General features: G+C 39.8%; 2 protein-coding genes across 13 annotated transcripts in view; one reads left to right on the top strand and one right to left on the bottom strand.

Annotated features, from left to right (window-relative positions):
- PHKB (phosphorylase kinase regulatory subunit beta) overlaps positions 1 to 4,702 on the bottom strand; it is a 225,514-nt gene extending 220,812 nt beyond the window's left edge. For 4 of the 11 annotated variants that reach the window (XM_077984034.1, XM_077984031.1, XM_077984029.1 and 1 more), the window contains exons 1-2: positions 4,575 to 4,702; positions 1,984 to 2,095 (exon numbers count right to left, since the gene is read on the bottom strand). Coding sequence is in view for 6 of the 11 variants with exons in the window: in XM_077984029.1 (XP_077840155.1) it covers positions 1,984 to 2,038 (55 nt within the window). In the remaining 5 variants the exon portion in view is untranslated. 11 annotated transcript variants of the gene reach the window in all.
- A 246-nt stretch (positions 4,703 to 4,948) lies between these two features.
- The window catches only part of ITFG1 (integrin alpha FG-GAP repeat containing 1), a 293,341-nt gene continuing 282,742 nt past the window's right edge, over positions 4,949 to 15,547 (top strand). The window contains exons 1-4 of one of the 2 annotated variants that reach the window (XM_001114075.5): positions 4,949 to 5,167; positions 6,829 to 6,901; positions 11,841 to 11,986; positions 13,182 to 13,239. In XM_001114075.5, the coding sequence (XP_001114075.3) occupies positions 4,960 to 5,167; positions 6,829 to 6,901; positions 11,841 to 11,986; positions 13,182 to 13,239 (485 nt within the window). In that variant the 5' untranslated portion in view covers positions 4,949 to 4,959. The remainder of the gene's footprint in view (positions 5,168 to 6,828; positions 6,902 to 11,840; positions 11,987 to 13,181; positions 13,240 to 15,547) is intronic. The other variant, XM_077987196.1, reaches the window with a different exon arrangement.

Below are 15,547 nucleotides of genomic sequence, written 5' to 3'. Positions count from 1 at the left end.
TCAAGATACTACTGGCTTTCACATTTGGCAATACTGGATAGTTTCTGGCCAAAGTACCAATGAAAAGCTCAGCTGTGAAGCAAGGACATGCTTTAAAATAATTGTCAAATGAAATCGCACAATAAAACATATGCCTAAAAGATAATGTCTAAAGAACTACAATAGGGGAAAGCAAATCATTTCCAATATAAATGGAGTATTTCTAAATAAGAAATTATAAATGCAAACCACTCAGAGTACTTAAACGCAAACACGACAGACCATATTCAAAACACAATGCAAAGTTAAGCCTAAACACCAGCAGGAATGGTACTTATTATTTTAACAGATACAAATTTTAAGTGTGTCTTTATAGTTTTAGTAAGTTTTGGTTAGATGAACTCCCAAAAAAGTGTCAACACTGAAAGTAATTTATAAAGAATCATTCTTTAAAACGGATTATAACACTAAAGTTTGATATTTTTCTAGTCTGTTTCTTGGTGCATTCTATTTCAATTTGATGATACAGTACTGGAAAAGCTTCTTGTATATGCCTTCAAATACTCTATGTAATGTTAAAGCACAGTTCTTGGGTTTAGAAATTTTCAGGACTGTTGATGCATAAAAGCTGTCTTTAAACATTCTATTTCCCCATTACTACTGAATGACTCTGCTAGTGCTTAAAACCACTTTAATTCTTAGTAGAAAAGCCAAGATGGAAAACAGAGCTCGGTGCTTATAATGAAAGAAAGCAGAGTCTAGAGATATATGTCCTCCTGTTCTTTTAGTTCAAATAATCAGAAATCAATTGGCATTGTTACATATAATATTTTCTCATTTAGCAGATGACACCTAGAGATAGAAATCATTTTAGTTCCTTAAAGAGCTTTTGTTTTCTCCTGTTTGATTCTTCCTTAAGCTATTTCTTATTTACTTTCTTCAAGATTTTCCTCCTCTATCTTGCCAGAACAGGACTTGAAATATAAATGAAAATGAATGAAGAGGGAGAAACACTTCTGAAAGGCTATGGTGAAGCCAAGGAGTTTTCACTGTGTTTGGGGGTGCTCATCTCACATTTGCCTGTTCGTGAGTCCTGAGGCTTGAAATATTCTGCTTAAAAGGCATTATAGAAAAAGTAGCCTCTTACCAGCAGCCTTCTCCCGGTTTTCTAGCACATAATAGGTTTTAAATGGCCCAAGTTAAGCCATAACTACAGAAAAGTGCTCTAAATGTTTCAGTTTTCATTTCAGCTATGTGGCCACCTAACGAAATGTGTGTCTTCTTCCCTAAAGTGAGACTGAATACATCCAAAGACCTAGTTCCTAATGGGAATGCATAGGTAATCATGTCTGGGTCCATGAATCACTCAGATTGTTTTCAAAATCCTGTGCACACATCTGGAGAGCAATTCCATAGCTTTCATCCAGCTCTCAAAGGAGTGCATCAACACAACGGTCAAAGAGCCATTGTGCCAACATCTGTTCCAGCCCTTACACCAGGATGGCACAGGATAAAGGCCAAAGCACATGTCCTTAAAATATTCCCTGGGTTAAGTCGCTTCCTGTCTATGAAAACGTATATACTAATAACCTGCTTCACAGTAAGCTGATGAAGAATAGATAAGTGGGATGTTGACCAAAGATTCCTAATTTGTAAAAGTTACTTCCTTTGTGGCAAGAAGACAAAAATCATTTAAGAAATACACTATGTGCACATTTGACAATGGGAGCTCCCAGACACTGAGGAACTGCCTCTGCTCAAACAGCTTGCAAGTATCAGGGCAGGCACTCCACTTTCTGTCCTTTTCAAACCCCACATGAGAAGAACACAATAGGCCACATTCAAAACACAATGTAAAGTTAAACCTAACACCAGCCTGGTACTCAGGCCTGGGCCCACCAAACAAGAAATAAAGACATAATGATATCTTATAGTGAAATCAACCGTCAGAAACAAAGGTATTTAAAATTACCAAGTGACCCTTTTGGGGTCTACAACACTTACCAGACCTTAAGAAAGTAGAAGACGAAGAGACGACTGCATCAGGTGAGCAGGCCATTTCAAATTGTTGGCTCTAATCATAAGCGTCACAGGCTAAGCTACAGCAATTTTAAAACTGTTTAGTAAAGGTTAGAAGCAATCAGTGTTAAATTAATTGAAAGCAGTGTGAGCAGTTATTAACATGATGCAGTGCACAACGAAGGCAGTAACTGAGGATCATTATAATTTTATTTTCTCTTTTATGACTTGAATATGTGATTTTCTTTGGTTTGATAAATTACACTTGCTCATATGGAAGAGACAGGAACTATATAATATCCGCTTATTAAATATTACATAAAAGTAGTATCCTCTATTGTGCAGTGAAGTAATTATGCTACTATGTAACAATGCTCAGAACTCTGTGAGGAGGACTCTATGCTCCAGGCAGGTTAGTCGGTTTCTAACAAAGCTCCATTTATATATTCTTCTAAAAGTAACAAACAGAATCAAGTTGATTGCTTTTAATGACACAGGAAGTTTTTAACTCGAGTTACTAACTTTATCATCTGTACTTCATATACTTATAAGAATCTGAAACCTCAAATTTAACTACTAATTTGGAGTAATGAATTCAAGTGGTATCTCTTTTTACTACTAGGATGTAAACATACAGGAACATTCAACATTGATACTATGCACTTTGCATATAAAAGTGGATTTACATAACTGCATTCAACAACAGTTAACACTAAAATTTTTTTTCTCAGCTAAGAAAAGAGAAGTAAGGTTTTCAAAGCTTACTGTTAATGGCATGCATTTCAGAGGAAACAAAGACTAACAAAGAAAATAAACTCTACGTGCTTATGAAAGGAAAAGAGAAATCTTGCAAAAATATATGTTGGGGGCAGTACTCAGGTCCCTGTAAGAAAACTCCGGTTACTCTCTGTTTAGATATAACCAATCCAATAACACTTTTATATCCAGATAGCCACATTGTTAGTAGCCAACTCAGTATTTCTATATGACTCAAAAACAATTTAAGAAAAAGTGTGAAACAAATACATCTAACTATTCCAAGTCACTTTATTGATTTTTAGTAGTACTAAGGACTACTTTTTGAAAAAATTACCTCATACTTCACAGTTGGTAATTTTACTATAACTCTGAGTAAATAAAGCTCAACTTTTTGTAAGGTATAAAAAACAGAATGTTGGGTGTATGATTTCTGAAATTAGATTTTCAGAAATTAGATTTACTTTCTCCAAATTAAAAAAAAAAAAAAAAAATGTGCACAACAGACAACTAAGAACTTCATAAATGGGAAAAGCCCAAAACATAAGGAGGACATATTAGCTGAGAAAATAATTTCTTTTTTTCCTTTTTTTTTTTTTTTGAAACGGAGTCTCCCTCTGTCACCCAGGCTGGAGTGCAGTGGTGTGACCTCCACTCACTGCAGCCTCTGCCTCCCAGGTTCAAGCAATTCTCCTGCCTCAGACTCCCGAGTAGTTGGGGTTACAGGTGCCCGCCACCACGCCCAGCTAAGCTTTGTATTTTTAGTAGAGATGGGGTTTTACCAGATTGGCCAGGCTGGTCTCGAACTCCTGACCTGAGGTGATCCGCCCACCTCGGCCTCCCAAAGTGCTGGGACTACAGGCATGAGCCACCGCATCCGGCCGAAAATAATTTCTTAATATCAATGCAAGTGCAAAGTTAATTTTCCTAGCTAAGGCCTTTCACACTACCGCCCCCCCAATGATGCAGTTCTTTAAAAGGGAAGCTCCTTAGTTGAAAACCTGTATTCTGCCTTCCACCTTTCCTGTTTAAGTACATGCTTTTTGCTCAAGATTATATCCAGCCAGCCAGGAATACGGGAAGTTTTAATCCCAGCTTTTAGGAGTCATCAGCCACAAGTGCTGATAATGCCACAAGTCATGACTTGCAGTTTGAACAAGTCAGTTCGGGACACTTGAAACTGTTAAAACTGCCTGCAAGGCACCTTCTGACCTCTACGCTTTCTGGCTTGGTAACCACACAACCTGGAACCACTTAAGGAGCCCCTTTTCCTTCTGAGCCCTAACTATGCACTTCAAGATCTGAGGCCCAGTCTCCTTCAATTTCTGCTAGACAGATGACAGGTCTACTGCTTAGAACCTGTGGGAATGTAAAAGGGATATAAGACATAAGGCAAGGAGCAGACGCCGGCTTTCTGCAGCCCGATCGTAGTTACATCTGACTTGATCTGATTAAGCTATCTGACTTTTGGGGAGAACATTCACAGGGAGGACACATTCCCTTTCCCAGGAATGTGCCGCCGCCAGATTTTTAAGTTAGAAGACTCTAAGGGAAGTCCGGACCGCTGCCTACTTTCCGAGTGGGGATCATAAGTTGAATAGAGTCGGGGGCACACACACAATGGAGTAGGCACCACCACCTAATTTTTAGAGGTGGATGAAGATATCAGAAGCAAGGTCAGGGCCGCCAACTGTTTCTAAGGGAGAACTCGGGGCACAGGTTCATTCCCAGGGCCCCCGCCTGCCTCCCACCAAGGTGCTTGAGGATGAAGCACCACCCCAGGTACTCGGGGAGGGGGGCGGCGCCCCAGCCAGCCAAACCTGAGCGCTTGGTCCGAGCTCTTCGCTCCAAGACCTTCCAGCTCACTTCGGCCGTGAGCCCCGCCGCCCCCGCCATCGCGCTCCAGCCGCCGCCTTGGCCACCGCCCCCGGGGCCGCCTGTCAGCAATGCCCGCTCGGCCACGCCCCCCGCACGACACTGTCGGGAGGCGCGCCTGCCGGAAGTGAGCGTGAGGGCGGCTTTCACCCTAGCTCCACTGTCTTTTTAGCGTCGGAAGGGCAGCCCTAGTGGGAGAGAGAAAAAGGATCCGGCAGCGGCTCTTACGCGTCCCGGGGCTGCTAGTCACTCTCTCGGCCGGTAACGCGGTGCTTTACGGCTGCCGTCAAGCGCGGCGCTGGGCCGGCGGGCGGGGGCCGAGGGGCTGCCATGGCGGCGGCGGGCCGGCTGCCGAGCTCCTGGACGCTCCTGTCGCCTCTCCTCACGGGGCTTGCACTACTGGGAGTCGGGCCGGTCCCAGCGCGGGCGCTGCACAACGTCACGGCCGAGCTCTTTGGGGCCGAGGCCTGGGGCACCCTTGCGGCTTTCGGGGACCTCAACTCCGACAAGCAGACGGACCTCTTCGTGCTGCGGGAAAGTCAGTGCTTGCCGGGCCCTCCCTCTGTTCGCTGTCCGTGTGCCCCTCCCGGTGTTCCCTAAACCCATTGCCCAGTGGCCGGTCTTTTAGCATTTCCTGGCCTTTCTCTCCCAGCCCTGTGGCCTTCCCTTTAGCATTATTGACAGTTTGCCCTTTTGCACCACCCTTTCCAACCCCAAGTTCTGACCCAGCCACCCTACAGTTTGACCTACCCCCTGACAGCACCCCAGTTTTTTGCCTAAGAAGTCTGCAGCCTTCTCCCAGTCACCCTTCCCCCTCCTCCCTATGGAATCACCTGCCTTCCAAAGTGCTTCCTGATTCTTAGGAATCTTTGTAGCTTGCCTCAACGTTCGCTCCTAAGGCCCTCTCATTCCATTCTATTTTGCTTCAGTCTTCCTTCCCCGTTGATGAACAGGAAAAGGTGCAGCTTGACAATGTCTTCTCATAGGGGGCTTCTCCTTGCCTCCCCACCTACCTAATTCGCCCCCCGCCCCCCCTTTGTCAAGGCCACAGCTTTCTTTGAAGCAAATGTACCCTTCCAAGGGCGTAAACACTCAACAGCTCACACAAGCATTTTGCAGGGACCACTGATAAAACCAATGCCTCCTTGGGAAAGCAGTCTCAAACTACAGAAATTTCTCTCTTGAGCTGCCTGTTCTTTCGTGTACACTTTCCTCACCTTGGTCATCACTTTAGTGTTCCAAATCTCTACTTTCTTTGCTAACTTGTTCTTGGAAATTATTTCCTTTGACCATCATTAAACTAACTTTTTTATAAATCTTAATGCTGACAGTGGGCATTAGGGGGTCTTAGCGTTCTTGAGTACCTACAGAAGTAGGTGCTGCTTAAAGATCAATGCCACGAAGGAAGGAAGGAAGAGCTACTCAGAGCTTGTCTGACAGGATCCTAAACCAGACTTCTTGGGGCCCTTGCCAGGATGCAGGAGCCTCTTACGGACCCTGAATATTTTCCCAATCTTTTTGACTCCTCATTTTGCAATGTACTGCCAAAAACTTGTTGCCACTCTGTCCAAACTGGATACAGAGAGTAGCATTGACTTTAAAGATGGCCTGTGTTTGATTAAACAATTCCAAAAGTCTGTCTCAATGAGTGCTAATTGAGCTCCAAGAATGTGTCAGCCTCTAGAGGATGGCCCAATAGGAGAAGGGTCTTGGAGGATTCAGCGTTTTATGCTCACATGCTTAATTATGTCCTTGTCAGATATCTACAGTGGGAGTCCCTGCATCTTTGGTGTGATGCATCTGTGTAATGAACCAAACAGCGTTACAAGAGGCAGCATTGCTAGATTCGGGGAAGACAAGTCTTGACATGTAGTATAGTTATAAGGCATCTTCTTTATATGGTTCTTTTAAGTCAACCAATCTGACTCCTTGCAGAATCCACTGGCTTCAGTTTCTCTTGATCAGCTGCTTTTTCCCATGTTCATCCTTTCTATTCCTCTGCTACTTTGAACATTGAACTTGTGATATAATGTTAGGCCTCTCCATTGGCCTAGTGGAACTATCCTTGAGAGGGCAGATGAACTGGAGTAGAATAAAAGTTTTCTTGTTGAAAACAGTGCCCAGAAACCTTCTTGTAACCACTGATGGGGTATCTTACCAAGAAACATTTTTCTAATATCATATATTTGTTTCCTTTAGGAAACGACTTAATCGTCTTTTTGGCAGACCAGAATGCACCCTATTTTAAACCTAAAGTAAAGGTATCTTTCAAGTAAGTACAAATATGATTATTTTGAAAAAACATTAGTCATTAATGTAATAATGGATATGCCGTAGCTGATTGGATTGTCTTTAAAGTCAGCCTTACCTGTAATGTTGGGATGCAAAACCACTAGTTGTGAGATATGAGTAGGAAGTGATTTTTTTGGAAAAATAGTGAAAATACCAAAGTTTAAAAATGACTTTAAAGAAATAAATTTAAGTGGATCCAGGTTTGTTTCTATATAAACACCCTTTATTTCCTTGCAATCTCATACCCCTTCTTGAATGTGTCTCGTTCTGTGCCTCATCTTGAGGGAGCAGTTACTCACAGTAGTCTCATTGTGTTAGCCATGTGTTGTGTTTTGTGGAAGAGTGGCCTATTTTGCAGTGGGGAAAAAGTCAGTGTTCTAATTTTTTTTGTTTAATTGACTGATAGATGGTGAGTTTTTAAGGTTGACTTGGAAAGAATTCAAATTTGGTTATCTGAATCTTTTAAATGTTCAAGTAATAGTTATTTTTCTTTTCTGTGGTTGGCATTGCATGAAACAGTGACCACTCCCACACCTCTACCTCCATGATAGTGACCCAACACAGTTTTGAAACTACATTCATTTGAAACTACAAACTACATTTGGAGCAAGCATTTGTGATAGTGTGAATTCAAGCAAGAAGAGATGGGTCAGTGCAGGCCAAAGGGGCAGCTTCCAGAGTCGTGGAACTTGAGCTTGACCTCAGTATAAGTAAAAAGTTAGATGAAGACTTTTAACTTTGGGGACAGAGCATTTATAAGAGATAAAAGTAACAACAGCATGTTGTGAATAGGAGGTAGAAAGATCTGCCTGACAAAAGTGGAAGGTACACTTCAGGGAGTTAAGGACTAAGAACATGAGATAAGAAGCTTTCATGAGACTGGTAGCCTTCAGAAATATCAAAAAGACTTTGAACGCAGTCCCATTAGAAGAGGGGAATCATCAGGTCCTTGTGCAAAGGAGAGATGATGAAAACAGTATTTTAAATTGATTTCCTTGTAAACTAGGTCCAGAATGAATTGGTTTATAGAAGATTACAAGACTACTTAGGAAACTGTTTTTAAAAAGTCCCTGTGTGGACTAATTAGTTCTCAGACTCTACAGTATTTTAAGTAAACTCAAACTCATGTTAAAAAAAAATGGCCTTGAACAAGAACTTTGAGGGGAAAGTTATAAATGGATAAACAGGAACTTATTTCCCTTGAAAAGTGTTCCTGGGTAGTGAATGTCAGCATGCTTGGAGTGGGGAAGAAACTGAAGTTGATGAGTGTATATGAGAAGTGGACTAACTGCATAGAGGTGATTTTTTTTCTGATTAGAAATTAAGGAAATTTAAAGGATGTAAATGGCATATGTTCTGATAAGTTAAAACAAATATTCCAATTAAATTTTTAATGAATGCAATGTACTTTCAAAACTTAGAAACTCTTGTTTGTGTTTTAATTTAGAATATTTTTCAAAGGAAAAATAATCTGTTCTTCACCCTTATACTCCCCCACACCTCTATTTCTCTCTCAGATGGAACCACTTTTAAAACCTGTAGCTGATTCTTCTAGTGTTTATTACCATATTTTAAAATAAAATTTTACACTAATTTCTTGAATTATCATTGTTATTCATTTCTTGTTTTTTATTAACTTAATTTGTCTACATTGTCCCAGTGTAGTTAAATCATAATTTTTTGTTGAATCAGTAATCATTGTTTACATTTTAACCATGTAGTGTCTATGTACTTCAAAACCAAATAATGTACAGTATTTTTTTTTTTTTTTGAGACGGAGTCTCACTCTGTTGCCCTGGCTGGAGTGCAGTGGCATCATCTCAGCTCACTGCAACCTTCGCCTCCCGGGTTCAAGAGATTCTCCCGCCTCAGTCTCCTAAGTAGCTGGGATTACATGCACCCGCCACCATTCCTGGCTAATTTTTTGTATTTTTAGTAAAGACTGGATTTCACCATGTTGGCCAGGCTGGTCTCAAACTCCTGACCTCAGGTGATCCACCCACCTTGGCCTCCCAACGTGCTGGGACAGTATTTAATTTTTTGTGCAGCTTGCCCTGCTGGGATAAATGATTGCTTTTTTAAAAATAGATTGCTTAGTTTTCTATGTACATATCCTTAATTTATTTGCAGATATTCTGTCATATTTACCATATACCGATCATGCATTTTTCTTTTTCCCATTGGATCATCTGCATTGCTATCCCGTCTGGATTCATTCTCCAGGCCTTTTGCAGACTTACTCTATGGGGAATTTCCCCATTTAAAAAAAGAAATTTCCTCGTTTACTTCACGGGGGTGTGTCCTCCAGGAAATTCCTGAGAAAGGATGCATGATAAGTCTTGTTATGTCTAAAACCTTTTTCTACCCACTTTTTATTTTTTATTTTTTTTTGGAGACAGAGTCTTGCTCTGTCTCCCAGGCTGGAGTGCAGTGGCGCGATCTCAGCCTACTGCAACCTCTGCCTCCCTGGTTCTAGCGGTTCTCCTGCCTCAGCCTCCTGAGTAGCTGGGACTACAGGTGCACAGTGCCACGCCTGGCTAATTTTTTTGTATTTTAGTAGAGACGGGATTTCACTGTGTTGCCCGGGCTGGTCTCAAACTCCTGAGCTCAGGCAGTCTACCCGCCACGGCCTCCCAAAATGCTAGGATTACAGGCTTGAGCCACCACGCCCAGCCTCTACCCGCTGTTAACACTGTAATTAGCTTATTGTGTTCTAGCTTCATGGGTTGCTGTTTTAAAATTCAATCCTATTATTTCTCCTAATCTTTTAAATGTAAATTGTTTTAATTTTGGAAGCTATTGGAGTCTCTTCTTTTTCCATTTTGTTCTGATTTCATGATGATGTGCTTTGGTATAGATTTGTTTTTCTTTTTTGATAAAGACAGGGTCTTTGTCACCCAGGTGACAAAGGAGTACAGTCACATGATCATAGCTCACTGTAACCACATAATCCTGGGCTGGAGCTGTCCTCCCACCTTCGCCTCTCAAAGTGCTGCAATTACAGGAATGATTATTCTTTACTTATTATGCTAGGCATTCTGTGGGCCCTTTCCAGCTAGAGACCTCTATCCTTGGGGGCATTTTGAAACTCTTGCATTATTAAATATTTCTTTGAAAAAATTTTTTGTTTGTCTCTTTTAGGAATGCCTATCAATTGATTATTAGTCTTCCTGGGTTCATCCTTTGTTCCTTTATCTTATCTGTTTATTTTTATCATTTTGTTTTGTTTTGTTTTATTTTCCTTTGCAGGAGGTTTTCTCAACTTTCTCTTCTAAATTCTAAGTCCTTTTTTTTTTTTTTTGACATGGAGTCTCATTCTGTTGCCCAGGCTAGATAGAGTGCATTGGCCCAATCTCACTGCAACCTCCACCTCCAGGGTTCAAGCGATTCTCCTGCCTCAGCCTCCCAAGTAGCTGGGATTAGAGATGCACACCACCATGCCTGCTACTTTTTGTATTTTTAATAGTGATGGGGTTTCAGCATGTTGGCCAGGCTGTTCTCAAATTCCTGACCTCAAGTGATCCGTCCACCTCCACCTCCCAAAGTGTTGGAATTACAGGCATGAACCACCACGCCCAGCCAGGTGTCACATTTTTAATTTCCGAGATTTTTTGTTTTGTTTTGTTTTCTTACTGATGTTTTACGATCATTCTTATGATGTCTTTTAGCATACTGTTTTTCTTTATATAGATATACTTTTTTCTCTTTTCTAAAGTGTAATTTTGAAGTTTTCTTTTGTTGCATTAGCTCTGTTTTCTTCAGGTTCCTTATTGCTATTTGTTTTAGCTCTCTTTAATAGTCAAAAGTTTTCTTCAGAAGGCAAAAGGCAGGTGTCTACTCATATTTCCAAGTAACGTGCTAAAGAAATAATTGGAAATGCATTGCCTAGTGGGACTTGTCTACTATCTTTTGCCCTGCATGTATGTTCTTGATGGACTAACATTCTAGACATAGGTAGAGCTGTGGGCAAGTGTTAAATTGTTCCTTTTGCAGACTTTTAGTTAACTCCTGTGTTAACTAAACCTTACCCGTTACTGTAACTTAAATCCTTAATTCCTGAGACTTTCAAGAAATGCACCACTTGGTTCTTACCTTGCTGAGTGAGAGGGAGAAAGGACTGCCATTGATGCATTAAGAAAGTATTTTTCTATAGTCTACTTGGAAATTTGTTGTCTTGCTATTTGATCTGAGTAGTATTAAATATAAAATGAATTTAAGGCCTACTTTTTACTTGGGTCACTCAGACAACAAGACTGCCGGATGTTAAGTTTTCAAGATTCATATAAATAATTTTAGAATTATTTTGTTAATAAAAATATATCAATACCTATGACAAGGGAAAAAATAAAAATATGTGTATAAAATTAGATATATATGTTTGGATGCTGTATTGATTGCCAAGTTTGGAAAAAAAATCCATTCTTAATTTACTAGCTTTCACAGAAATAAAATGATTTTTTAATTTTTACTATAAATTTTGAATTTATGTTAAAATCCAAACTAAATATTTTATAAGTAATATCTTTTAATTGAAAAAATCCCAGTGATATTGCTTACTGCTTTAGCAATTATGAGCCTCCAGTTGTTAGAAACACCATCCGAATGTCTTAGTGTCCTTGACAAAGGAACTATATAGAAGGACTATACTAGCCATTGCTTGAACATAATAAACACGTTTTCTCTTGACATATCTCAGTTTTTTCTTGTTTCTTGAGACTATTCTGCATTCATTCTGAACTCTTTTGTAGACCAAAGAGGTCTAAATACATCTGGGGTGAAAAGATAGGAAAGAGAAGGCAATCGGTCAGTTATGTGAAGTTTTAAGTTTTTCATTGAAAATATTTTTTTATGGTAGAAATACAGAGTTGTCCTTTTCCATTACAACTTGTCTGATATTTGTAAATGCTTGTTTCTTTTAGGAATCACAGTGCATTGATAACAAGTGTAGTCCCTGGGGATTATGATGGAGATTCTCAAATGGATGTCCTTCTGACATATCTTCCCAAAAATTATGCCAAGAGTGAATTAGGAGCTGTTATCTTCTGGGGACAAAATCAAACGTTAGGTGAATTTGTTTTAAAATTTTTAATATTTATCATTGAATATGAAGGTAAATGTAACAAAATATTGTTCTGAAATCAGTTCAAGAATACTGTTCTTGGGTGTCAATAATTGTAAAAACTTTTTTCAAAGTTTCTTTCCTGATTTTTCTTTTTCAACCCTGAACTGGGCAGGGGTCACTTCTACTAACAAACTTCACTCTTACTAGCTTAAAGAGGACAGAGATTTATTAAAGGGTTTTAATGGCTCACAGAATTATTGGGATGGCTAAAGAATAAGCTTTCAGGAGCAATCCCAGTATTATCAGAAAAGCTTCTGCCTCTTTCCACTATCAGAAGTGGCTAGTTACACAACTGCTACCAGAATGATGCTTGCTGTGCCTGCAGTGATTTCTCCTCGCAAAATGAATGCTGCACCTGGTCTCCTGATACTCCCAAATTCAGTGAGCAGACACAGATAGAAATAGCAGAGAAACAGCCTTTGCCTCATTCATGCCTTTAAGACTCACAGTGTATCTGATTGGCAAGGCTTAACTTTTATTCAGCATCTCAGATGCAACGATATCTGGAAAATGCTATTTTTGGTTTCTAGTCTCCTCAGCACAGGACAGCACAACAAAGTTGAAGTATAGTTGGAGAATCAGTCTACCTTCGCTAGTCACAAATCATCAAGCCATGTCTGAAAAGCCAATTAGTTATACCTACATAGGCAACTTTGTTCATGGAGTCAAATTTCAGTCGTGTTGTCTGCACCATTTGGGAATTTAAACGGTAACCTCAATACATTATATTCATTAAGTCAATAAGTATTTACAGAAGGAGTACCATGTACAAAGCTTGTATATAAGCATGTACATTTTAGAGCCAGGAAGTTTTGCATATATGGCCTTCTTTACACAAAATCCTTGTTAATTGTCAGCCTCTCTAGTACTAAATTGTGTAAAGACAAAGACTCAGCTAGCAAATATTTAGATGCATACCTCAAAAGGAAGTTATTGTAATGCTAGTATTCACTGTAGAATATACTTCCCAATATTTTGTCTTTGCAAGCTTGTTCATTTGAACTAGATTTATAGTATCTCTTTAATAATAATAGTTGGAATAAATTAGAGATAAATCTTGAAAAGAGTAGAAGAATATTTTTTCTTAAGTGTAGATATCAAAAGTAATATAAAAAGACTGCTATATATCTTTTTGCAGATCCTAACAATATGACCATACTCAATAGGACTTTTCAAGATGAGCCACTAATTATGGAGTAAGTATGTGCTTGCTTCCTTTCAAATGATTTTAAACTTTTTTTTTTTTTTTATATTTTAAGTTCTAGGGTACATGTGCATAACGTGCAGGTTTGTTACATATGTATACTTGTGTCATGTTGGTGTGCTGCACCCATCAACTCATCATTTACATCAGGTATAACTCCCAATGCAATCCCTCCCCCCGCCCCCCCTCCCCATGATAGGCCCTGGTGCGGAGTGATGTTCCCCTTCCCGAGTCCAAGTGATCTCATTGTTCAGTTCCCACCTATGAGTGAGAACATGCAGTGTTTGGTTTTCTGTTCTTGTGAGAGTTTGCTAAGAATGATGGTTTCCAGCTGCATCCATGTCCCTACAAAGGACACAAACTCATCCTTTTTATGGCTGCATAGTATTCCATGGTGTATATGTGCCACATTTTCTTAATCCAGTCTGTCACTGATGGACATTTGGGTTGATTCCAAGTCTTTGCTATTGTGAATAGTGCCGCAATAAACATACATGTGCATGTGTCTTTATAGCAGCATGATTTATAATCCTTTGGGTATATACCCAGTAATGGGATGGCTGGGTCATATAGTACATCTAGTTCTAGATCCTTGAGGAATTGCCATACTGTTTTCCATAATGGTTGAACTAGTTTACAATCCCACCAACAGTGTAAAAAGTGTTCCTATTTCTCCACATCCTCTCCAGCACCTGTTGTTTCCTGACTTTTTAATGATCGCCATTCTAACTGGTGTGAGATGGTATCTCATTGTGGTTTTGATTTGCATTTCTCTGATGGCCAGTGATGATGAGCATTTTTTCATGTGTCTGTTGGCTGTATGCACGTCTTCTTTTGAGAAATGTCTGTTCATATCCTTTGCCCACTTTTTGATGGGGTTGTTTGTTTTTTTCTTGTAAATCTGTTTGAGTTCTTTGTAGGTTCTGGATATTAGCCCTTTGTCAGATGAGTAGATTGCAAAAATTTTCTCCCATTCTGTAGGTTGCCTGTTCACTCTAATGGTAGTTTCTTTTGCTGTGCAGAAGCTCTTTAGTTTAATGAGATCCCATTTGTCAATTTTGGCTTTTGCTGCTGTTGCTTTTGGTGTTTTAGACATGAAGTCTTTGCCCATGCCTATGTCCTGAATGGTACTACCTAGGTTTTCCTCTAGGATTTTTATGGTATTAGGTCTAACATTTAAGTCTCTAATCCATCTTGAATTAATTTTCGTATAAGGAGTAAGGAAAGGGTCCAGTTTCAGCTTTCTACTTATGGCTAGCCAATTTTCCCAGCACCATTTATTAAATAGGGAATCCTTTCCCCATTACTTGTTTGTCTCATGTTTGTCAAAGATCAGATGGCTGTAGATGTGTGGTATTATTTCTGAGGACTCTGTTCTGTTCCATTGGTCTGTATCTCTGTTTTGGTACCAGTAGCATGCTGTTTTGGTTACTGTAGCCTTGTAGTATAGTTTGAAGTCAGGTAGCGTGATGCCTCCAGCTTTGTTCTTTTGACTTAGGATTGTCTTGGAGATGCGGGCTCTTTTTAGGTTCCATATGAACTTTAAAGGAGTTTTTTCCAATTCTGTGAAGAAACTCATTGGTAGCTTGATGGGGATGGCATTGAATCTATAAATGACCTTGGGCAGTATGGCCATTTTCACGATATTGATTCTTCCTATCCATGAGCATGGTATATTCTTCCATTTGTTTGTGTCCTCTTTTATTTCACTGAGCAGTGGTTTGTAGTTCTCCTTGAAGAGGTCCTTTACATCCCTTGTAAGTTGGATTCCTAGGTATTTGATTCTCTTTGAAGCAATTGTGAATGGAAGTTCATTCCTGATTTGGCTCTCCGTCTGCCTGTTACTGGTGTATAAGAATGCTTGTTGTTTTTGCACATTTATTTTGTATCCTGAGACTTTGCTGAAGTTGCTTATCAGCTTAAGGAGATTTTGGGCTGAGATGATGGGGCTTTCTAAATACACAATCATGTCATCTGCAAACGGGGACACTCTGACTTCTTCTTTTCCTAACTGAATACCCTTGATTTCTTTCTCTTGCCTGATTGCCCTAGCCAGAACTTCCAACACTATGTTGAATAGGACTGGTGAGAGAGGGCATCCCTGTCTTGTGCCAGTTTTCAAAGGGAATGCTTCCAGTTTTTGCCCATTCAGTATGATATTGGCTGTGAGTTTGTCATAAATAGCTCTTATTATTTTGAGATATGTTCCATCAATACCCAATTTATTGAGAGTTTTTAGCATGAAGGGCTGTTGAATTTTGTCAAAGGCCTTTTCTGCATCTATTGAGATAATCATGTGG

The sequence above is a fragment of the Macaca mulatta genome, chromosome 20 (genome assembly GCF_049350105.2).
Source record: "Macaca mulatta isolate MMU2019108-1 chromosome 20, T2T-MMU8v2.0, whole genome shotgun sequence".
Classification (NCBI taxonomy): Eukaryota; Metazoa; Chordata; class Mammalia; order Primates; family Cercopithecidae; genus Macaca; species Macaca mulatta.
The sequence above is the reverse complement of the archived record's forward strand: the minus strand, read 5'-3'. Positions and strand labels throughout refer to the sequence as shown.